General features: G+C 54.1%; 1 protein-coding gene across 34 annotated transcripts in view; it reads left to right on the top strand.

Annotated features, from left to right (window-relative positions):
• The window catches only part of RBFOX1 (RNA binding fox-1 homolog 1), a 1,316,266-nt gene that overhangs the window by 1,200,196 nt on the left and 91,425 nt on the right, over positions 1–24,645 (top strand). For all 34 annotated transcript variants that reach the window (XM_055136054.1, XM_055136041.1, XM_055136046.1 and 31 more), the window contains 3 exons: positions 6,845–6,937; positions 8,867–8,927; positions 16,448–16,501. In XM_055136054.1, the coding sequence (XP_054992029.1) occupies positions 6,845–6,937; positions 8,867–8,927; positions 16,448–16,501 (208 nt within the window). The remainder of the gene's footprint in view (positions 1–6,844; positions 6,938–8,866; positions 8,928–16,447; positions 16,502–24,645) is intronic.

The raw sequence follows: 24,645 nt of genomic DNA, 5'->3' as shown, positions 1-24,645 counted from the left end.
CCCCAGAAAATCCAGACCCCGTGCAGAATCTCCATTTCCCACCCACCCACCACACAGACACACACACACAGACACACACAGACATACACACACACACACAGGGTCTGTGCACTGGGGCAGATTCGCAGCCACTGAGGGCTCCTGGGTGAATAAAAGAGCTGAAGTGTTGACCGCCGAGCCCGAAGAAGGAGAAGCGCTGAGTGAAAAGCCCCTTCTCCGCCCAGGGCCGCCCGGCCGGGGGCCCAGCGTTACCTCCTTTCCCCTTGCATCCTGCCCTGAACCTCGAAAGTGGCTTTCGCCCAAAAATCGCTTCCAGCTTCCAGCTCCTGCTTTTAGCCTCCCGCTTCCCTTCCGCAGGCAATTCAGGACACGCTGGCAGCCAGGATCACTGAGGACTGGTTTTTCTGGAAGTGGCAAGCGCCAGCTGTGAGCCGCCCAGCCCCCTCCCCCTGCAAGCCCACACGGAATCGATTACCCTTTGGGGAATCTGTAACCTCCTCCTCTCTCCGGCGCTAGGTCTGCAGTGAACAGGAGGCTGCCTGGGGAATGGAGGGAGGAAATGTCCCTCTCCCCATCTCTCTGTCTCCCCGTCTCCCCATCTCCCTGTCTCCCTGTCTCCCCATCTCTCCGTCTCCCCCTCTCCCCGTCTCCCCCTCTCCCTGTCTTCCCATCTCCCCATCGCCCCATCTCTCTGTCTCCCCTCTTCCCATCTCCCTGTCTTCCCTTTTCTCTGGCCCAAAGGCGAGTAAGAAATAAACAAAAACTGATGACTCCATTCTACTGTCCGGATCTGCCAGTTCAAGGTCTTGGGGTTTTCCGCTAGGCTGTGAGGAGAAGCCGTGAACTCTGCTGGGCTATGAAATAAGCATTGCAGAACCTTTTTTCTTTTTTTTAACATTTTTTTTTTATGGCGAACCTTCCGAACAGGACCTCAGAGCATCAAGGTCCACAACCTGTGATGCGCAGGCAACGAAGGGGGCCGTTTCTCAGGCCCCGATCGGGTTGGGACCCCCTGGATCACACCTTCGTGTCCGATGGATCCTGTGATATGGGGATTTGAACTCGGTGCCTGCTTTGGGCACTGAACTACCACCTGGGTCCTGGAGGGACGGAAACCTTCCCAGCAGGGCCGAGCACTTTCAGAGCGAGAGGCGCCTGGCTCCTCCCATCCCCCTCCCAAGCCTGCGTATGTTTTTTTTTTCTTTTTGGGTCACACCCAGCGATGCTCAGGGGTTACTCCTGGATTTGCACTCAGGAATTACTCCTGGCAGTGCTTGGGGGACCATATGGGATGCCGGGGATTGAACCCGGGTCGGCCGCGTGCAAGGCAAACGCCCTCCCCGCTGTGCTATCGCTCCGGCCCCCTGCGTATGTTTTGCAGAATGATAAACGATGGTCCAGAACGCCACTTCCCCACTTCCTTCTAAGTCAGCACCCTAGGGCGCCTGCCTTTTAGGGCGCTAGTTTGGCGTGGGGGCTTGGGGTTGGTTTTATTTTGGTTTGAGGGTTTTTTGGTTCGGGTTTGGGCTTTGGCTTTTTGGTGGTGGTGGTTTTTGTGTTTTGTTTTTCGATTCTTCTTTATGTTCGTTGTGTGACTTTCCCTGCCGGGAGAACACCACCTCGTTCCCTTCGAGAGCCTTCTGGGGGACATTAGGAGGATATCTCTTGCTATTCCGAAAGCAAAATGGACGTGCTATTTTTAATGCTTCCTCCGTCATGCCCGTGATTAGCACCTCTCTGGGGCTTTGGGATTCAGACCCAGAGCCTTTAGCCGCGTCTGTCCGTTCTCTTGGCTTTGGGGTGGTTGTTTTGTGATTGTTTGCTTGGAGACCGTCCAGAAATTGCCAGCCTGTAGGTGGATGGCTGTTAGTTGCCCTGGAAACTTCTAGACCTGTAGGAAGCACCAAATGGAATACTGCCGCCCCCTCCCCCACACCCACCCCCGTGCCAGCCCCACCCCCATGACGCCCCCACGGCCTCGTTTCTGAGAAGGAACTTGGTTCAAAGGACATGTCTCCCGCTGGACAGGCCCCAGCCGGGCCGTGACTCAGGCCTGTCCTGGGGCGTTGAAGAAGCGTCCGAGCACCCAGAGAGCAAAGTGCTCTCCCTCTACCGAGAGTGACCGCTAGGGATGGACGCTGCTCAGAGCTGGGCAGCATCCTACTGGGTCGTTTCAGTTTGGTAACCCAAGGCCCAAGGCTTATGTTGTCACCAAGACCGTCGGGTCCCGGGTTTGAGTTCTCTGCGGGACACGGCTGAGAGAGGGGACGAGGATCCTTCTCCCCTGATGTCTTCTACTTCGGACGATGCCCCCCGCTCCCCCCTGCCCGGGCCTGGGAAACTTCCTGCTTTCGTCCAGGGCCTGGCGCTCTCTGGGGGGGGTCTGCACTGTCCTTGTTCCTCCCTGAGTGGCTTCCCTGCCCTGGCGGCAGGCTCGGGGCTGCCGGGAGCTGCGATGCGGGCTGTCTTTCCAGCCGGTGAGGCGCTCTCTGCGTCAGAGCGGTTCCCGAGAGCCTGGAGGACTGGGGTTTCACACGAAAGAGAAGAAACAGCTCCCTCAGCCCGCCAGCGCGCTTTAACGCTTCTCTTGGGAGGGGGCTGGGCTGGGGAGGGAAGAGAGATAAAATGTTGTGTTTGTATTAATGGGCTGGAGCGATAGCACAGTGGTAGGTACCGACCCGGGTTTGATTGCTCCGCCCCTCTCGGAGAGCCCGGCACGCTACCGAGAGTATCCCGCCCGCACGGCAGAGCCTGGTAAGCTCCCTGTGGTGTATTCGCTAAGCCAAAAACAGTCACAACAAGTCTCACGATGGAGACGTTACTGGTGCCCGCTCGAGCAAATTGATGAGCAATGGGATAACAGTGACAGTGACAGTGATTTTTATTAATATAAAACAAACCCCAACTTTTAGTTCTCACCTAAAAATATATACTACATAACTAAAAAGAAAAAGAAAAAAACATGCAAAAAGGAAAGTGGAATGGGATGAGTCAGGGAGGTGAGGTGAGGGGCGGGCTGGTGTCAGGAGCCGGGACAGGGAGCAGGTGGGAGGGCGGAGAGCACACGGCACACACAGACCCTCCCGGGGGAGCCCGGCTTTGGGTCCCAGCACTGCCCGGGCCCCTGAGCACCACTGAGGTGGTCCTCGTGGCCCCCTCTTTTATTCTTTCCTTTTCCTTTCCTTTTTCTTCTTTTCCTTTTTCCCTTTTCCTTTCTTTCTCTTTTCATTTCTCCTTATTTCCCCCTCCCTTCCCTTCCTCTACTCTCCCTCCCCTCCCCTTCCCTACCCTTCCCTTCCCTTCCTTTTCCTTCCTTTTCCCCCCTCCGCTCCCCCATCCCCTCCCCTCCCCTCCCCTCCCCTTCCCTTCCCTTCCCTTCCCTCCCCTTCCCTTCCCTTCCCTCCCCTTCCCTCCCCTCCCCTCCCCTTCCCTCCCCTTCCCTCCCCTCCCCTCTCCTTCCCTTCCCTTCCCTTCCCTTCCCTTCCCTTCCCTTCCCTTCCCTTCCCTTCCCTTCCCTTCCCTTCCCTTCCCTTCCCTTCCCTTCCCTTCCCTTCCCTTCCCTTCCCTTCCCTTCCCTTCCCTTCCCTTCCCTTCCCTTCCCTCTCTTTGGTGTCTGGGTCAAACCTGGCTATGCTCAGGCCTCACCCCTGACCCTGTGCTCGGGGGAACCTCTGTGGTTCCAGGGAAAGATCCGAGTCTTGCACATGCAAAGGCCCTGCCTTACCACCGAGCCACCTCTCCTGACCCTGGGGCGCTGTTTCTGAGCCCCAACTGGGCAGACCTCAACAAGTGATCCCACTAGCTTGAAATTTGAAATATTAAACACTGCCATAAGGAGAGAGGCGGGGGAAGGAGATAGAGAGAGAGACAGAGACAGAGAGAGGGAGAGAGAGAAAGAGAGAGAGAGAGAGACAGAGAGACAGAGAGACAGAGACAGACAGAGACAGAGAGACAGAGAGACAGAGACAGAGAGACAGAGAGACAGGGAGACAGAGAGAGGGAGGGAGAGAGAGAGAGAGCAGAAAACAACAAGTGTTAGCCCAGAAGCAAAGAGAATCTTCGGGTGACCCTGCGTCTAGGTCACTGTGGGACAGGGACGGAGCTTGTCTCTGAGCTTCCCTTGGGATTCAAGCCGCCTCTTGTTGCTCCCGACATCCGTGTGCTGCTTTGAGACGGGGTGGCACGGGGGTATGATTCCTGGGGACACCCTTACATGCCCAGTTCCAGCAGCCCCGCCCCGACCAGCTCCCCACTTGGGAGTAGCTGCTGCCAGTGACAGCCGCCCCTGCTCCGCCCACCCCACTGTGGGTTTTGTCTTGACTCTGAGAGAATTGAGCCCAGAAGAACCACAGCCCCCACCCCCGGGGTGACCCGCCAGCCCAGACTCCGGTGAACAGACGAGGGTCTGGAGCAGACCCCTAGATCCCCAAGGCCTCAGTAGCAGCCAGGGAGACGCCCCTCGGGACGCTCACCGGTGCACACCTGCCTTCTAGAAGCTGTCCACAGACTGGAGCAGGTCTCCGGATCCAGAACCTTCCTTTCATGATGCTCAGTGGGCTGGGACAAGCCGGGGATCCCGATATCCCCAGCTCAGATGGGGGCTGGCCGGCAGGTGGGTTTCCAGGTTCCGTCCTGGGATCCCGAGGGGTCTAGCGCTGTGAGCTCAGGGGTGGACCTAGGTGGTCACCCAGCTGCCCTTTGCTCTCTGGTGGGCGGCTACATAGGACATATACACTCGGGCCCAGAGGCCAAGCTGACGGCTGGGCATACACCCCATGGTCTGGCTTTCACCCTCAGAGCGTGTTTATTTCCGAGCCACGTGGGTCCCTGGCGTGTTCTCACTGAGTAGCGTCCTTCTGCAGAGGCTGCCTCAGAACTCACACACTCGGGGAAGGCGTTTGCCTTGCACGTGGCCAACCCGTGTCCGATTCCCAGCATCCCATAGGGTCCCTGAGCACTGCTGGGAGTAATTCAAGAGTGCACGAGCCAGGAGTAACCCCTGAGCATTGCAAAAAAAAAAAAAAGCAAAAAGAAAAGGAAAAGAAAGAAAGAAAGAAAGAAAGAAAGAAAGAAAGAAAGAAAGAAAGAAAGAAAGAAAGAAAGAGAAAGAAAGGAAAGGAAAGGAAGGAAGAGAAAGAAAGAAAGAAAGAAAGAAAGAAAGAAAGAAAGAAAGAAAGAAAGAAAGAAAGAAAGAAAGAAAGAAAGAAAGAAAGAAAGAAAGAAAGAAAGAAAGAAAGAAAGAAAGAAAGAAAGAAAGAAAGAAAGAAAGAAAGGGAGGAAAAACTCACTCATGTAATCTGCACCTCACCCCCTCAGACTTCCTCCCTCGGAGACATTCCCCAGGCCCGACCCCCCCCCCCCCCCGGCCAAGCAGAAAGACCTTTGCTCTTTGTTTTTCGTTTTCCCCGAGAATCCATCAGGTCATCCTCTCTCCTAGCTGGCGTCATGCTCTGCGGGCTCCGTTGTGGATGCTCCCACATGCCCTCGGCCAGCGGAGACCACACTCTGCCCTGGGCCGTGGTGGTTGGGCTGCTCTGCGTGGCCGGACACCTGTGGGTCCCGATCGTCCGCCCGGGCTGAGGCTCCCAAGCCACTGCCCCCGTGACCCATCCCCTCGTGTCCCTGGTGCCCAGGAGGTGTGCCCACCTCGCCCCGTGTCGGCCTCCCATTGGCACACTGAAAACCCAGGCAGAGGGCAAATGTGCAACGCAGTAGGTCCAAAGGGTTGGCGTATATTTCCGAACACTGGACAAACAGCTCTAGGGCCTTACAAATACTGTGTTCTGTGCTCGTCTCAACAACGACTTCCATGGAATAAGTAAAAGATGATTTAGCAGTGCCAAGTCTAGGGGGGTTGTATTTTACTGATTAACACAGATTCTGTTGGTGGGGGGAGGGGCGTCTTCGTCCTCCCATCTCAGCGAAAGGCGAAATGGGCAGCGTGTCCTGGTCAGTGACGTTCTGGGGCGTTCTGTGCGCCCCCCTGTTAATAGAAATACGGCTGCTTTCAGCCTGACCCTGACATCCCCATTTCGCTTTTCGCTGCAGGAAGTGGTTGAGGAACCGACAGAATGTTTGGTCTTGGCGGGGAGAGTTACTATGTTATGACTACAATAAAAAAAAACCATTATTTGAACTGTTTGCATTATTAATCAACTGATATTTGTTTCTATTCATTTCATATGGTTCTTTTGTTTACTAGCTCCAAGAGTTTTAGAGTTATTATCAAAAGATTTTTTTTCTTTTTCTTTTCCTTTTTTTTTTTTTTAGATTTCTAATTTTTGTTTTTGAGAAGTAAAGGCTATAGAATCGACCAATTTGAATAACCCTAAACTTGCATGGGGAAGAGATGTTCTTAAAAGCACACGGCATGACACTGTAGGTGACGTTAGGAGATCGGGCATTCACTGTTGAATTTCCTGCACACGGTTTATTTTATCTTATTCTTAATTTGCATGTCCAGAAAGTGGTTCCCTTTTTTTTTTTCCCTCTCATTATTTCATTTTATTCTCTGTGAAGACACTGTACGTTTATTTTGATCTCATTTTCTTTCTGTTCGATTTATTTTCTTCTGTAGTGACATTTAGAAATGTATTTTTGGTATCGTCCTTTGAATTCTTCTGGGGTTACAGCTAACTGGTGACAGGGGAAAAAAAAAGAATCTTGTTCACATTTGTCGCTTACCGATTGCACATTTGAGTACTCTTATAATTTCTCTAATTTGCATGTTACAGAACCGAAGCCAGGACAAGACATAGAAATTAAAGCAAGAGAACGTTACCCAGTGGTCGTGGACTGAAATAATAATCTGCATGTTATTTTCCCTTCTCCCTCCTGCATGCAGGGATTTGGTTTCGTAACTTTCGAAAATAGTGCCGATGCCGACAGGGCGAGGGAGAAATTACACGGCACCGTGGTAGAGGGCCGTAAAATCGAGGTGCATGTCCCAAATATTTTCCTTTTCATCTTTTTTATAAATGTCTGCTTCACGCTCATTTGCTGTTTCAGATGCATCTTTTGTGTCTTGTATGTGACCCCGTTTCCTTCTCATTGTTTATATATATCTATCTAAATTTATATATAAATAGGAGAACTGGCCTTACTTTTGGTTTTTTTTTTTTTTTTCATTTGACTCGAGTCAGTGACTCTTCTTCACTGCTGGAAGGTGGTCGGCCAAAGTGAGGCAGGAAGGAGGCTGAGTTCCGGGCTCTCTGGAGGCTCCGGGTGGTGTAGGGTCCGGGGAGCGGAGGTTCCCGGCACGCAGAGCTGCCGAGCAGTCACGGAAAGGACAGGGCAGGGCCGTTTTTCCTTCTTCTGTTTTGTTTTCCGTTTCTTTTTCTTTCCACGGCAGGGTTGATGAGGGATCCACAGTGGTGTCCAGATTCAATCCAAGCGTCAACGAAAGAGCATCCCAAAGAACCAAAACGAAAAAATAAAAAGAAAAAGAAAAAGAGAGAGAGGTCCTCACGGGGCCTGCTCTTATTTCCCCCCGCCAGCAGCCTGCTGGAAGCTTTCTGTTATTTTGATAATCAAGTGAATGGCCAAACAGGGCTTCCTGTCCAATACCTGGCCTCTCTCCCTGGGAAAAAAAAATATATATATACATACATATATATGTATATATATACACATAGTAACCCAGACTATTGGATATGCCAAAAACAGTAACAATAAGTCTCTCAATGAGAGACGTTACTGGTGCCCGCTCGAACAAATCGATGAGCAACGGGATGACAGTGACAGTGAGAGTAACCCAGCTACCAATCGCAAACACTGAAGCTACTTTCCTACCACTGGGCCTCCCTCACCTGGCCACAGGGCCATCTTGGTTAAAACTTAAACAAAAGCAAAAAAAAAGAAAAAAAATACCAGTGACGATTGCTTTAGTCTTTGGAGTAAGATGTTGCATATTTTGCCTTTCATTTCCCCCCTCCGACGATAACGCTTAGGCCCCTCACCCAACTCAGTAACCATGGTAACTGTACACAAACCATGCTGACGATGGTGGTGAATGGTAAGTGGTGACACCCATCTGCCGTCTCACGTACTTTTTAGTGCTGATCTCTCTCTACATATCTCTCTACCACGTGACTTTTTTTGACTTGTTGTATTAAGTTTTCTTGATGCTCTATTTTTTTGGGTATTGGTACGCCTGTCACTGAGTGTACGGTCCCAGCTAGCCTGGAGGCTTTAATTGGATTGAGACATGACCGGTGCACATCTTACTCAGAGTGTTAACTCCGTATTGTGTGACACGATGCACCCTCCTCCTCCCCTTTTGTTAGCTGTGACTTTGAAGCTTGAATGGTTTCGTTAATTCCTGCAATGTTGAAGGCTCTTGTTCCGAGTGTTGAATGCTTAGTTGTTGCTTCCCGATGGCCCGTCCCCTTCTCCAGTGTTGCATACGGCTACAATTTGTTTGTCCCTTTGACATTGATGTCCCTTGTACTTCGTCTCCCCCTCTTCTTCTCCACTGCATGTCCCTTCATTTGAACCTTATTTTCCGTTGGAAAAAAAAAACAAACCAAATTATCGTTTCTGTGTTACCATGGAGTACATGCATGCTTTTAAATCTTCAATTATGCGGTTTCTTTTAATTTGCTTTTACTGTCTTCCTTATTAAATTGTTCAATGATATGACATTGCTTTATTGAAATGATTTGGAAGTTAAAATGGTGATGAAGTAAATGTAATTATCAAAATGTATGATTTTTTTTGTTATGCACCTACTGCCTTTTATAAATTAAAATGCATTTTAGTTGTTTTTTTTTCTTTTAATAAGTAATCACAGCCATAATGCATGCCACTAATTGAACTTCGCCCCCGCCCTGGAATACACACTCACTTGAATTTTCTATGTACGTAGGTAAATAATGCCACGGCACGTGTAATGACAAATAAGAAGACGGTCAACCCGTATACAAACGGTGAGTGAGGACATGCCTTCTTTTTTTTTCCTATTTTTTTAAAAATTTTTATTGAATCACCATGTGGAAAGTTACAAAGTTCTCAGGTTTATGTCTGTTATACAATATTCAAACACCCATCCCTTCACCAGTGCCCATATTGCACCACCAGAAACCCCAGTATACCCCCTCCCCTGCCCCCCATCCCCAACTGCATAACTGATGAATTTCACTTCATTTTCTCTTTACCTTCATTATGTTCCATATTTCAACACAAAACTCACTATTTTTGTTGGAGTTTCCCACCAAGAAAGACAGCCCTACTACCAAGGAAGCATTTGATAATTAGTTTTCCATTAAAAGACTGTATGTTTTCAGATTTTAGAAAAGGTCGTGTGGCTGCACTAGTGGCCACGTGGTTCAAAGTTGTTCCAGTCCCGCATCCTGGAGCCGTGTTAGTTGCTGCTCAGTGTCGCCGGGGCTCCATCTGGAGAAGGTGTACTGGCTGTACCTCCTCCATCTGGATCCCTGGTGTTGCTGGCCCCGTCTCGGGTCCGGAGCATTCTCCGGCCGCGTTGCTCACCAGAAGGCCCGGCTTCTCTGTTGAATGTGGCAAGATGGCGCCGAGGGTGGGTCGAGGGTGTGACTTCCGGCAGCCGGGGCCACTTGGAGGCTGGGCTGGCACCGCCCCACTCCAGTGCCCCCCCGCGGTGCGGAGTTGTCCCAGTCCCTGGTCCCAGAGCCGTGTTAGTTGCTGCTCAGTGTCGCCGGGGCTCCATCTGGGGAAGGTGTGCTGGCGGCACCTCCTCCGTCTGGATCCCCGGGAGAACAGGCCTCCTTGAAGACTCGCTCTCCACCTCTGAATCTGCTGGGTGCTTAGCCTGGGGACCAGGTGGTGGGAGCTCTCTGCTTCTGTTTGCCGCTGCCCTCGGTGGTGACTGCTTCCAGCGAGCCCCTGAATCAGGAAGACACTTCTCACAGCACAGGCGGTCTGCGATTTCCCAAGAAGTGCCCTCGCCCCTCTCTGCATCTCTCCCGAGAGGGCCGGAGCCACGGTCGCTCCTGGCCCATCACGGATGGTTTGATGCGTCAGGTGAAGGAGCTCAGGGCTTCTGTCCCTGGACCCCACGCCCTGTCCCTCCTGAGCGTCCATCACCCATTAATCAGCCCCGGGAGGCTCAGCCCAGTGTGGGGCTCTGGCTTGGAGGCTTGTGTGGCAGGATGCACCCTTCCGAGGGCTTCTTGGGGTGTCGCAGTGGAGCACAGGGGTGCGTGTGGGATGGAACGAGGCCCGAATTCCTCTCTGGCTCTGGGGAGCAGCAGGAGACGGTGTCCTGCCCCACGGGAGCCGTGACGATGGGGCATTTCTTCCCTCATCCCCTCGTAGACTTCCGAAGAGGCTCGGGATAAAAAGACACACATACAGGCAGGGTCAGGAAGTGGGTGGGACCTTTGGATTCTCGAATCAGGAAGTGGGTGGGACCTTTGGATTCTCGAATCCTTCTCGGGATAAAGCTCTCTTATAACATATGGGGGAGGGGCTGGAGCAACAGTACAGTGGGGAGGGCATTTGCCTCGCGTGTGGCTGACCCGGGTTCAGTCCCCAGCATCGTATCCCGTAGGGTCCCCCCAAACATCGCCAGGAGTCACCCCTGAGCACTGCTGGGTGTGGCCCCCAAAAGAAAAAAGAAATGGGGCAGTAGAGGGTGGGCAGCTCCGAGTAGGGTAATCACATGCTTCCTCGTGCCAAGACGGAGGAAGGCTCGTGGGGCTGGAGCGATGGCACAGTGGACAAGGCGCCTGCTCGGCCCGAGGCCAACCCAGGTCCAGTGCCCGGCTTCTCATCTGGCCCCGAGTGCAGAGCCAGGAGGACCCTCAGAGCGTCTCCCGGTGTGGCCCCCAACAAACAAAAAGAAGGGTCAGGGCCAGAGAAACAGCACAGCGGGGAAGGCAAGGGCCTCACCCCAGGAGCTTGGTCTCCGGTGCCCTCATGCCTCTTGAGCACTGCTGGGAGGATCCCTGGAGCACTGCTGGGTGTGGCCCCCAAACGGAACCCAAACAAACAAGAAACTTTAAGCTATAGGGAAGAGCACAGCCATTCACCAGGTGGGAAAGAGGACCCCACCCATACTGAAAAAAAGGGGAGGTTTATTTATTTATTTATTTATTTATTTATTTATTTATTTATTTATTTATTTATTTATTTGCTTTTTGGGTCACACCTGGCGATGCTCAGGGGCTACTCCTGGCTCTGCACTCAGGAATGACTCCTGGCGGTGCTCGGGGGACCCTATGGGGTGCCGGGAATCGAACCTGGGTCGGCCGCGTGCAAGGCAAACACCCTCCCCGCTGCACTATTGCTCCAGCCCCTGAATAAAGTGTTTTTAAGCTTGATTTAGCAAAAACAATGCTAAGTGCTCTGCCAGATGCAGATGCCTGGGCTGAAGCGAGATGGGAGATAAATGCCCATAAAGCGACTCTCCTACGGCCCTGGGGGCCACTGACAGTGGGATGGGGTGTCCCCAGGTGCCGGCAGTGGGCTCCAGGGCCTCACTGCCACTGAGCCTCTCTTTAGCTCGAGTCACATTCTTGACCCCATTTCTTTCTTTCATTCATTTTTTTTTAAAAAAAAATGGGTTTTCTGAAGTTAACATAATTTTATGCTCTCATCGGGGGAAACATACAGAATTTTTTTTACTTAACATTTGAGATGGGAAAGTGCAAACGTATTAAAAATAAGAAAATGACATTAAGGAAAAGACAAAAATACATTTTGAAGCACAGAGCAGGCAACTTGGCTCCCCCCACCCCACCCCACCCCACTCCCCAGAACGCCTGCAGGGGGGTTGGCTGTGGGCTCGCACTCTGCCCTGACCTATGTGCTGGGGGCGTTGGTGCAAACAGATTGTCGCTGGTGTCACGGTGTCCCCCGTACAGACCTACAGTTCTGTGGACAGTTCGGCCATAAGTGAACCACCTCGTTCATGCCCCCCAACCCAGGCGGCAAAATGGCCCTTCGTGAGAGCCCCCCCCCAGTTAGGGTCACCCCCAGGGCACCCTTGAGCCCCATCTCGTTCACGCCTCTCTTGGAGTCCGTGTCTAAGAACCGTGTCCCACCAGCCCAGACCAGGGGCCAGGGGCCACGTGGACAGGTCCAGGCCGAGCTTGGCGGCAGCACAGCCAGCCCGGGTAGTCCACGAGACCGCGAGTCAGAAGTTGCATCAGGGCCAGGAAGGGTTCCAGGCAGGAGAGGAGGGGGCAGCCGGGAGGACTGGGGGGACACGGGGAAGAACCAGAGGCGGGAAGAGGGTCACAGTGAGGAAAAGTTTGAAGAGCACTGGGATGGGGAGCACCGAGGTGTCCCGGAGGACGTGGGTTCCGGTCCCCAGCCCTCCCCGCTTGGCTCTGGAGCTCATAGCATCGACCCCGGGACCCACGAAAATCCCCCTGTCGGGACGTCCCCTGCCCCAGAGACCACCGGGCTCCTTCTCCGGGGCTGGCGCCTTCCCAGACGGGACCCTCACCTCTGAGCGGGGACGGGGGTACACTGGGCTGCTCAGGGACCAGGCGTTTTACCCACAGACCCAGCCGAGTGCTCGGCATGCCGAGGGCGGGCAGAGTAGAGGAGTGTGGTGGCCAGGCGCGGCCGGGGCTGGACCGGGAAAGGCCAGAGATGCGCCATAGCCGCGTGCGTGGCAGTGAGAAGCCCAGTCCGGGCTGCCACCACGGGCCGTGGGTGCCCGCTCAGATGGGTCACTCCGGTGGGGGCCTGTGGAGAGAGCAAGACCCGGGACGGGGGCTCTGGGGCTCCCCGGGAGGTCAAGGACAGGGCTCGGGGCCCTGGACCGTGAGTGACCACTGGGTTCCCCGGAGAAGTGAGTTCTTTGGCACTGTCCACGGGAAGCTGGGTCCCCGAGTCGCCTCTGAGCGTAAGGACGGAGCAGTCAGACACCCCCACGCCCGGCCAGGGCGATGCCCAAGGGAAGGAGGGTGTGGGGGATGGGGGCACAGCGGGGAACGGGGCACAGCGGGGAACGGACCGTCTTTCTTCTTTTTTTTTTTTTTTGGTTTTTGGGTCACACCCGGCGATGCACAGGGGTTACTCCTGGCTCTTCACTCAGGAATTACCCCTGGCGGTGCTCAGGGGACCATATGGGATGCTAGGATTGAACCCGGGTCGGCCGTGTGCAAGGCAAATGTCCTCCCCGCTGTGCTATTGCTCCAGCCCCTCTTTCTTCCTTCTTATCTTGCTCTCTCCTCTGACTCCCAGGCAGAACCTTGGGGGCACCAGGGGTGACACCCACCGTGCTGGGGGCCTCCAGTGCCAGGGAGGGCGCCCAGGGCCCTGTGTGTGCCAGGCGGGTGCCCGTGGTCTCTGTCCCATCTTCCTAAGCCCCCTTCCACTGTCATGTTGCGTCACACAAACTCTGTGTCCACACAAGAGAGAGAAGATGGCCCTGATTTGCCGTCACACTGCCCTGCCCCGTGGCCTCGTAGCCACATGGACAGCGGGGAACAGAAGGGACAGTGAGTTACCGGGAACGGGGGAGGGGCCCTCGGTCGACTCCCGCTGGGCTATCCAGGGGGAGCAGCCTAGGCCCCTGCTTAATCTGGGCCTTCCCGGGGATGTCCTGGAGAGCCCCAGGCCCTGGCTTGTCACGGGCGATGGGGACGCACAGATTCTGCGCAGAAGCTTATTGAGAGAAGACGCCGTGGAACGCATCCGTGGGCCGCGGGCTGTTCCCTCCTCTCGCCCTCCCGCTCTGTCCCCGATGCAGGGCGTCCTCCCGCTCTGTCCCCGATGCAGGGCGTCCTCCTGCTCTGTCCCCGATGCAGGGCGCCCTCAGGTGCTCTGGCGAGTGTCTCTGCACACACCATCCTCCTGGCCAGGCGGAGGCCGGGAGGAGGAGGCAGGTCTCCAGGAGGCCGTCGTGGCCCCGGTTCCCCGCGGAGGCAACCCGCTGCCTTGGAGAAGCGGCCCTGAGGATAGGCGGGGTGTCAGCAGCCCCACGGGGGGCTTGGGCGAGCCCCCAGCAGGCGGATCCCTGCTCCATTGCCTGGCTGGGGCCCGGGAGAGCCCCGGCAGCGGCTTTTTATCAGCGCTCCTCCTTTTGTTGTAAGCCTCATTGTTCCGTGTAATGTCCTTGATCCAAATCTCGGGATTCTCGAGGCCTGGGGACCTACACCAACTGCCGGAGAAATTAAAACTGGGCTCCCGGTGTCCGTCTTCCTGACAGTGTGGCCGCAGCCTCGGGCTGGGCCCTCCCCAGGGTCTCCTCCAGGTACCAGTCGGGCGCCCTGGGGACCAGGGCTCATTTGCATGTGATTTGCATTCATTTACATAAGCCTGCTCCCTACCTTTGAAGGGAGGTGATTTTCAAGGGCTCGATTCTTTCTTCCTTCCTTCCTTTCTTTCTTTCTTTCTTCCTTTCTTTCTTTTTTTTTTGCCTGTCCCAGGAAGACAGTCACCCCTCACAGGTGCTCCTTAGGAGATGGATCTCAGGAAGCAGGTCGCAGGGGGGAGGCTGAGAGGGCACAACCCCAGCCAAGAGGGCGGGGAGAGCGTTGGGCAAGAATTCTTTGTCTTCTTCATTGCGTCTCACTTTCTAGCCACGGTTTCCAACCTCCTTTCTTTCCTTCGGGTCCCTGGGCTGCCTTTTGTCCCCGAGTCCATGATGCCGTCCCCCAGCCCCCACCCGGGAGTATCCTGGGGACTCTGCAGCCCTGGAACAAGGAACCAGCTGGGGACGTCATTCGTTAGCGTTTCTGGAGCCCTGCCAAATGCCATCATCAACCCCGGGGACTCCCGGGGGATCCCAGCCCCGCTCCCCTCACTGCGCATGGGAACTCGGGAGAATGGTGACAGAAAAGATTAGGAATGAGCCGAGACGGCAAACAGAGCAAGCCCAGGGCCGGCTGCTGCTGTGCGGACGACGAACCCGGGGATTCAGTGGGCGTAGACAAGACGGGGTGCTGGGGAGACCCCCGAGCCCTGCAGTAGCCCATAGGGTCTGCAGCCCCGCCAGAGCCCCAAGGCTGTTCGGAGCCAAGGGAGCGGAGCAGTCTCGGAGAACACAGATGCTCCTCCGAGCATGGGTGGGGTGCTTCTAGAATGAGCTGGTTGGTTCTGGAAAGGTCCAAGAGACCAGAGTCATCAGCCCGCAGGCAAGGGAACATGACTTGGTACAAATGGCCATCCTATTGTTGCCTCGGACACTGTCAGTAGCTTCTGTGAGGTGGAATGGCAAGTTCTCCTGAACAGGTGCTCTTAGAAAGTTCTAGAGGGGGCGGAGCGATAGCACAGCGGGTAGGGCATTTGCCTTGCACGCGGCCGACCCGGGTTTGATCCTTGGCATCCCATATGGTCCCCCAAGCACTGCCAGGAGTAATTCCTGAGTGAAAAGCCAGGAGTAACCCCTGAGCATCGCTGGGTGTGACCCAAAAAGCAAAAAAAAAAAAAAAAAGAAAGAAAAGAAAAAAGAAAGTTCTAGAAAGTTCTCAGCGTTCCGTGTCCAGAGCTCTTGGGTGAGCAGAGCAGCTGACTGTGGTCACCACAGCTTTTCTAACTGGTGGGATGCTGGAGACGATGGGTGTGCCGAACTCCCCCCTCTCAGACGGCCCTCCAGCTCTGCATGCCTTCCCCACCCCCCTCCCCACTGTCTTCCCCAGTTGTCTCTGTGGGGGGTCACGGGGCTGAGCCCCAGATACTCCGTTTCCAATGAGCCCATAGGAGCGTCTGCATAGGAACCCCAGAGCTGGTGTTTCCACGCCTGCAGTGTGACAGATCGTCACGGTGGGGGGGTCCCCGTGGGGATGCTGCTTTCCCTGCCACGCCTCACTTCTGCCCTTTGCTCGAGTCCAAGTTTCTGGAGGGAGGGAAGGGCCGCCCTTCAGGACGCTCTTCATCCAGAACATCCGGGAAGTGACAGAATTCTATCCGCTTGGGTCTGGGTTATCTGCAAAGTTACCTTCGAGACTGTGCACCGACTCAGAATTTTTATGGTTCCTGAATGCTCCGAATTTTATTCTCCACTGGGTCTCCAGCGGATCGATGCCGTTTTGGGGATGGGTGATTTGAAAGCGTTCTGGGTTCCCACAGAGTCTCTGGGCCATAATTAGGAATGACAATTACCAGAATTTGTTGCTACTCCGAGTTCTGTGGATGTGAGCTTTCTGAATTTTTTTTTTTTTGTGAGCTGAATGCTAAGGCATGTGTAATGGATTATATAGCAGTAGCCCATGAAAGAAGACAAAAATATTGAAATCGTTATAAAGGGTCTGGAAATATTGATATGGGAGGGAACCACGCCTCGTTTTCAGAATCTCAAGCTGCTCAGCAGTTTCCATACGATTAACTTGTATTGGCAGAAAATCTAAGGAGCGCCTACATCTTTTTTTCATCGGTATAGATTTCGAATATTTTGTATGCATGCCCAAACTGAATAGCCTCTCTATCTGTAGCTCTCCGCCCCCCGGTGACCCCAACCCGTTTGATAGGCAGTCAATCTGCTAATACAGTTTTTGTGCGTTTGTTTTTGCAGGCTGGAAATTGAATCCAGTGGTGGGTGCAGTCTACAGTCCTGAATTCTATGCAGGTAAAGACTTTCTCCCTGCATGGCGCCTTGGGGGTCTCCGGGCTTGTGGTTTGGCTGTCGAGTGTGAGAGAGAGGGCTTCCTATGCCAAATCCGAATCACGCAAACCCCCATCCTAACAAGTCCTGCATGGTTTTTGAGGGCAAAACCGAAAAGTCTCTGAAGCGTTGAAATATAGAGAAGAATCTTGTCCCTTCAGTGTGAGGGGTGGCTAGGGGGGGCAGCAGCTGTTTCTGAGGGCCAGTCCGTGCTGATTTTGCCTTCCCAAAGCCTCCAGACTCGGTAGGTAGAGCTGCATATTGAACCCAGAACTCGGGACACATCTGCCTTCAATATGCCTGCGTGCGTCTGGTCATACGTTCCCATCGGGGGTCGCACTCATGATTTTATTTTCCCCAGGCAAAGCAGAGAGCTGGCCAGTGAATGCCAGTTCCCTGGCAGGGGGGATTGTTTAGAAAACTTAAACAAAAAAATAAGCAAATTAAGCAAACACCCAAGCAAGTCATCTTGGTTGATCGCTGCGTCCCTCGCTGTCCAGCCCTCTCTGCTCTGCTTGACTTGAAGGAAGTGTCCCTGCTGCCCCCTCCTCCCCCGCCTCACTGTCCACCTCCAGCAGTCGGGGGGTTCGCGTGGAGAGCAGGTGGGCTCAGGCGAGATTAGCACAGAGGTCTGGCCTAGTTGGTTCCTCCCCCGGCCAAGGCAGCCGTCGTCTCCCTTTGAGCACCTGAGACCACAGCCCCCGGACCCCTAGTAGATTTGCTTCGTGGGTGTTCACGTCTCTCGGGGTGACTTTGATGTGGGGGGTCAGTGGCCCGAGAACTAGCCCCGGGGACGGTAAGTGTTCACCCTGCGAGGCACTCTGGGTGCTAGTCGCCTGGGCCCGAGAGGGCGGGCAAGGCAGAGATAAGCCAGTCAGGCACAGTAAATAGCCCCTTTGATGCACCGGATGACCGGATGACCAGGGGTCAGTCTGGGACGTTCCTTCTAACAGTGGGGGGATGGGGGCTTTCTCGGCAGCTCGGACAGTGGTTCTGCATGTGTGGATTTTAGCAGCCCCTGGATTAAATCCAGGACCGTTGGCTTTGAAGGGGGCCGTTCATTCTCAGGAAGGAGAGCCTTCACTGGAAGGGGTAGCACCTCCCTCCAGAGGGGCCACTCAGAAAAAAAACGTGAGCAGTCAGGACACTAGATTCACCCCGCCCACGCGTCAGCTCCGACTTGACCAGCTGTGTGACTCTAGGCAAGTGACTTAGCCCCTCTGTGCCTCTGGTGTCTTTGTCTGTTAAATGGGAGAGGACCAATAGTAACAAGCTCACAGGTCTGGGAAGAGTCAAATGGGTTCGTACAGGGAGCGTGCTTGTCAGCTCCACATCGTCGTTGGGTCCGAGAAAACCACAGGGCCAGTGTTGCCCCCTCTCTGCTCTCGAGGGGGAGGGAAGGAGCTGGTTGTACCGAGCTGAGGGTCTCTTAGTCTGAAGACTCTCCGGGTTCGTGAGGAAGCTCGCCCTCCGCCCGCAGCGGGCCTGGGTAACTCCCCATGCTCAGGGGCGGGGAGGACCATATGTTGCTCAGGACTGTGGAACCCCGAGGCCGAGAGACCAACCCCCCCAGCGTGGGGAGGAGGCGGCCTCTGCGGGGGAACCCGCCCAGGGCAAGGCTGAGTGTGGGAGCATCACGCCGTGTGCTCTCGGTCCCCAAACAGGAAGTGAGAAGTCCGCAGGGGAAGAGGCAGGGAGCGAGCAGTGTGTGGGCCGGGAAGAGGCTGGGTAGCCTGGTGGTGGTGGAGGGTCTGAACACAGGTCGCTGTTGGCTCGGACCCTGGGCACCCCGAAGCCCACTCGCTCTTTCGCTTGGACATCTGTATGGCCCCGGTGAGCGGTGGGCACCTAGGAGCTGTCGAGGCAAAAGAAACCCTCCAGATTGGGGGGTGCACCCGGGAAGCCTCGGATCTGTGTCGCTGTTGGACCAGGAGACCCGTTCACTGAGCCCTACACACGGCCTCGGAATTCAGGTGCTTGTCCCAGGGGGAAAGCTGAGTCAGACAAAGGCTATTTATTTATTTATTTATTTGGGGAGGGGGTAGCTATGTCTGACAGTGTGGGGGCTGACTCCTGGCTCTAGCTCAGGGGTCACTCCTGGCGGTACGGGGGGGGGGGACCTTACGGAACGCCAGGGCTTTAACCCCCCAGGTCAGCCCCGTGCCAGGCAAGTGGCCCCTCCCGCCGTACCCTCGGTTGCTCCAGCCCCTAACGGGTTAACAGGTTACCGTTTGCTGCGTCCCCTCGGTCCCCTCCGTGGTCAGGCGCTGTTGTTCTAAGCACTTTACCTAAATTAATGCATTCAATTCCTCAGGGCAATTTTCCAAATGAGGAAACTGCCAGTACAAAGAGTTTTGCATCTCGGGGCTGAGATTTCACAGTCGGCGAGAAGCCGGCTAGAATTTGAAACGGAGAGAGCTGTGGTCTTGCGGGCCGGGTCGTGCCGTGTTTCCTATTTACGAATATTAAAAATCATCATTCTTATTGACGGCGTGCCCTGTGCGGTCACAGCTCTTACTCCTGCTCTACATCCAGACCAGCGCAGTGAAAGAACGGAAGATAACCGTGCTGGGTGGTCACACCCGCTGCCTCAGAGAAGCGTAAGGAGTCGGGACAAATGCTCCTTAGGAGCTGCAAAAACAAAAAAAAATCTTAAATCTGAAAATAAATAACAGTGGGCACAGACAACTGCTGCTTGAGGCATCTGAACATTTGTTTTCCGTTGGGATAGCTGGGCGTTCTGGATTAGGTATGTCGGTCTAGGGTCTAGAGTAAGTGGGCTGGATTCTGAATATTCGGAATTGTGAATATTCGGAATTGTGGGACAGCATGGCATTTGCCTTTCTGAAACAATTCCTTTGAAATGTGCTGACGCTTTGACAGAGAGGACCCCGCCCCAGCCCCCATCTTAATTACTGATGTTTTCAGGCACCGGTAGATGATGGAATAGATCATATGCAAGGATATATAATGAAATCTCTTTCCTATCTAGCTAGAATTGCTAATGCCATTCCATTTAAATATCCCTGACTAAGAATGTAAGGGGCATTTAAAAATTTGACTGCAACAACAAAAATGCTGTGGATTTTTTTTTCCTTTACATTTCTGTGTGTGGCTCTAAGCAAAATCAGAGCCGGCAGTGACTGATTTATCCTGGATACTTAGCAGGCCAGCTCTGTCTGAGCCCGAAGTAAAAAGCCTGACTTATTAGTTGCCACTCTGTATAAAATCTTGTGTTCATGACAAGTGGGATATTCCCTGAGACTAATGACGGATTTTCTGAAGTTTCTCTGCAGAGTTAATAATCCTGCCTCCCATTGGCCCTCAGAACGGGCCATGAAAAGTTCACATATTTTGTAAATTAAAATCAATAATTCCAATCTCTACTAAGGGTAATTTTCCTAATTTAGTGGACTTTTCCTTCACATTTATTTTCCCTTTTAATTATAAAATGGCAGTTTATTGATTTTTGTCTATAACCTCTCGCCGCCCTGAGAGCGTTTTATTGCTAAAGCAGGCTGGGGTGCACAGACACCTTTTAATGAGGATCTTTAATTACGAGCCGAACAGTATTAATTTGCTTTGATAGATGATGACACGGCCGCTCCCTCAAACACTCGTTCCTGGGGGGGGGGGGGCGAGTGTAGTGAAAGCTCGTGGGGTAGGTTTGTTTCGTAACCCCCATCGCATGGAACCAACCTGTGAGAGTCCCTCCCCTGCCCTGTTGCTTTCTACGTTCAAAGGCAGAGAGACATAAATCAGCATGTCCCACCGATGTAAATGAACGTTCCCCCAAGACAAGGGCTGTTTTCCTATACAGCTAAACAGCATTGATTATTTTCCCTAAGTCTAATCATCTTCAGATTCCTCAAGGCTAATTCTCAAGCGTCATAATTGATAAGTCAATATTAAAAGGGAAAAAAAAAAAGAGAATATCCAGGTGGGTTCTCCTGCACTTTAGCTGGTTATCTGTGGCCTTTCCGGTTTGGAGTTTAATTAAAATGGAAAGCCCCACGGAGAGGAAGACCTACAAATCTACTCTCGGACGTGGGTCGTAAGTCATTGCATGTCGTTAGCGAAGGACTCAAAGGACTGCAGGGCTTTGCCTGTGAGAGTCCTGGGTTAGACCATTGGCATCAGGGGGTCCCTGGAGCACTGCTGGGGGTGGCCCCCCCAACCCAAAACAAACCAAAACAGAACCCAAAATGAAAAGGAATGTTTTCTCTAAGAATCTCGATGAGACATTTCCCCCAAAGTGAAGTCTCGGAGGGGTCATCATGCTATTTACCCCGCCGATGGAAAGCACCTCTGATTCTTCATAAAAAGCGAAGGCAGATAGGAAGGTTCTATGCTGTTGTCAGCACAAACGGCCGATTCACCTGTCCCCGATGCCGTGTCAGGGGCCAGAACACAGCATTGCATGCCCCCACGCTGGATCATACATGTCAGCTCGTTGCTGGGATGAAATATGCCACTAGTGACGCGCCCCGTGGCGTATTCTCTGTGCCAAACACAGTAACAATGACAGGGCTCCTTCCCTTGACCCTGAAAGAGCCTCCAGTCATTGGGAAAGACGAGAGAGGAGAGGCTGCTAAAATCTCAGGGCTGGGAAGAATGGAGATGTTACTGGTGCCCGCAAATCGGTGAACAACGGGATGACAGTGACAGTGACAGTGAAGTGGCAGGGGGTGACGCTTAGCAGGACTCATCGGATGCACAAGCCACGGGTACACAGAGAACCCACCCCCATGTCCAGAGGTCAGCTCTGCCCGCAAAAGCACAGGGCATTGGAGTTCAGTTCCGTCCCCTCTGTGGATAGAAGGGAGTGACCCCTCAAAGCCCTCGGACGATCGGGGCTGACGGCAGAGGTTTCTCTGAGAGTCCGAGGTAAAGTCACATTATTAAGTGAATCCCCTCGAAGAGACCTGTGATTGCTTATTTCAGAAGGGCAGCTGCATTTGACCTTGGATTACCTATACCATAACATGGGTTTTGTGTTTGTTTGGGGGCGACAGCCAGTGATGCTCAGGGCAGTACCCCGAGCTCTGTGCTCAGGAATCCCTCCCGGTGGGGCTTGGGGGTCCATCTGGGACGCTGCGGATCCAAGCTGGGTCTTCCACACGCAAAGCAAGCTCTACCCCTGCTCCAGCCCCTCCACTTGAAAGCCTTGGTGGAGATGCTGACCCCCATCTTTGGGGACGCCAGTAGGATTCACTCATTGCGGGCCAGTGGCAGGGGGATCTTGAGTGGGTATTTCACCTGAGCATCACAGGTTCTGGTTCCAGGAGAGGGACGGAAGGCAGGCTCCGGGGGAAGGCCATGCCTCTCTGCCCGGACACTTTCGCATGGTGCTCAGGTCTGGAAAGTAGCTTATCTCGGAGTTATAGGGAGGATCAGATCGGATAAGCCCAGGTAATGAACAGGCTGGAAAGAAAAGTGGAAAAAAAAAAAGAGAGAAGGGTGCCAGGTCCTTGCTATTGTGTCCGCGTGGAAGGAACCGGCCACACGCTCCGTGACCTGAGCCTCGGGCAGGTGTTGGGAGGAGGATTTGGCTTCTCGGGGCAGTGTGGACGGCAGAGAAGGCAGAGGGAGGAGAGCCCTGTGGCTGCTTACTTCAGCAGGGCGGCTGGATTTGACCTTGGATTACCTGTACAGCGGTATTGGTTTTCTCGGGGCCTTGGGTCGTCATACACCATAATTCATCTAAGAATCAGGCTTCCCCACCCCCAGACAGCAGCTCTAGCTCTCTCTCCTCTCTGTCCCCCCCACCCGCCTTCCACTGAACCCAGAGAGTGAGGAGAATGTCCTCTAGCCACACTCCTGGGTCAGCTTCTTCTCAACTCCCTTCCTGCCACCCTTTCACTGCCAGCCGTGGCATCTTTAAGAAAAAAATTAAAAAAAAAAGGGGGGGAGGCTGGAGCAATAGCACAGCGGGGAGGGCGTTTGCCTTGCACGCGGCCGACCCGGGTTCGATTCCCAGCATCCCATAGGGTCCCCTGAGCACCGCCAGGGGTGATTCCTGAGTGCATGAGCCAGGAAGGGACCCCTGTGCATTGCCGGGTGGGACCCAAAAAACATATATAAATAAATAAATAAATAAATAAATAAATAAATAAAATTTAAAAAAGCAAAACCTGGTCACACTGTCCAGAACTTGTGACAACAATGGGACTGCCGGACACCCGTTTCCTGACCTTTATTGGGCTGATCAGATTCCATTCCATCATTCGGCCTTAACTTTCAGCGTGTCCTTCACGGTCCCGCAGAGGGACCCTCTCGAGTCGGCCACCCGGGGGTAGCGTGCTCCAGCAGGATCAGAACTTGCCGAGGGGCCCGGGAAAGTGGAGCTACTTGAATCCACCCATTTGCTTTGCGTTGCACAGCCCCTGGCTCCGGGAGCAGCCCCCAGAAGCAGAGTTGAGAGCCTGGCCCGGATTCGAACACCTGGCGTTGGCTACGTGTCACAAGGAATGTTCTAGAAAGCTTTCATCAGTTGATCAAGCAATTCAAATAAGCACCATCTGAAGTAAACCGACTCCGGCACAGGCTGGGGGGCCCCAGACACTGGGGGGACCCCCGTGGCATGACCTCAAAGCCTCAGAGAAATGTTACGGCGCTATCCTCATGATAGAATATGTAATAGTCGGCTGATTATTCAGAGGGCCTTGTGGTCCCCTTCAAGACCAGACCAGGGTTCTTTTTTGTTTTTTGTTTTTGTTTGTTTTTAATCACTTGCAGTTCCCTTAGGACTGGAGCGATAGCACAGTGGGTAGGGCGTTTGCCTTGCACGCTGCCGACCCGGGTTCGATTCCTCCGTCCCTCTTGGAGAGCCCGGCCAGCTACCTCCACCCACACGGCAGAGCCTGGCAAGCTCCCTGTGGCATATCCGATATGCCAAAAACAGTCACAACAAGTCTCACAGTGGGGACGTCACTGGTGCCTGCTTGAGTCAATCGATGAGCAACGGGATGACCGTGCAACAGTGCTCCAGGGCAGTTCCCTTGGGAGGAGTAGCCTGGAGCACGCCCTTGGACTTTTCTCCAGCCAGCGACTCTGATGGCGTGCTTCGAGCACCCGAGCATCTCATTTTCCCTGGGGCAGGCCAAGGTCTGTGGGGGCCTTCCCAGGTCTCCGGAAGTCGCTACTTTGCAAGAGAAATTCCGATTCCGCTCTCTTTGGGGGCAGGTCTGTGAAGGTTGTACTGCGTGAAGTTGACCCTCGATTCTCACTCAAGACGTCTAAGAACCAAACCCAAACCACTGTCTTTGTGATGCCAAAGTCCGCCCTCGCTCTCTCTCTGTCTCTCTGTCTCTGTCTCTGTCTCTCTCTCTCCCTCCCTCCCTCTCTCTCTCCCTCCCTCCCTCTCTCTCTCCCTCTCTCCCTCTCTCTCCCTCCTCTCTCTCTCCTCTCTCTCTCTCTCTCTCTCTCTTCCCCCCCTCTTCCTCTCTCTCTCTCTGCCTTTAACTTCCATGCACACTCAGTATCCTGGGTTAACGGTGCAGAACTGGGAATGACTTGGCTTCCCAAGGGAATGTGGCCACTTCCGGAATACGTGGCGGAGCGCCTCATGGAGGAGGAGGGCTGCTTCCTACTGCCACCTAGTGGGCGGAGGCCAAGGATGCAGCAGAGATCTGCAGTGCTCAGGCAGTGCTCCCCTCCCCCTCATCCCCAGCGAGGAAGGTTCTGTCCAGTCTGTTGGTCCCGCGGGGACTAGAAGGCCCGTGTCCTCCCAGAGCCTCCCTATTAGGGGCACGGAGGCCCCGGGTATCTGCACTCCCCGGTACCCCTACCCAAGCCACGGTCACAATCCACACGGGCGAAGGGACAAACGGAGACACGCGCGTAGGTGCTCCCTCTTCCGGTGCTCCTGGGGGATTCGTGTGACTGCGGAGGGAGATTTTATTTTGATTCCATACGGCAGACCCGAGGCGTGTGCCGCCCAGGCCTTGCCCTCCCCCCGGCCCTGCCATCAGGCCCTGGGGTGCCTGGAAATGTGTGGGGTTCAGCAAGGCCGTTTCCCGCAGCGGCCCTGCCCCAGCACGCACAGGGGGGCCGACCCCGGCGAGCGCGGCCGGAAGGGGGTCGTGCAGGCAGTGGGGAGAGACCAG

This window comes from Sorex araneus, chromosome 4 (assembly GCF_027595985.1).
Source record: "Sorex araneus isolate mSorAra2 chromosome 4, mSorAra2.pri, whole genome shotgun sequence".
In the NCBI taxonomy this organism is placed as follows: Eukaryota; Metazoa; Chordata; class Mammalia; order Eulipotyphla; family Soricidae; genus Sorex; species Sorex araneus.
This window is presented reverse-complemented; position numbering and strand designations above follow the sequence as displayed.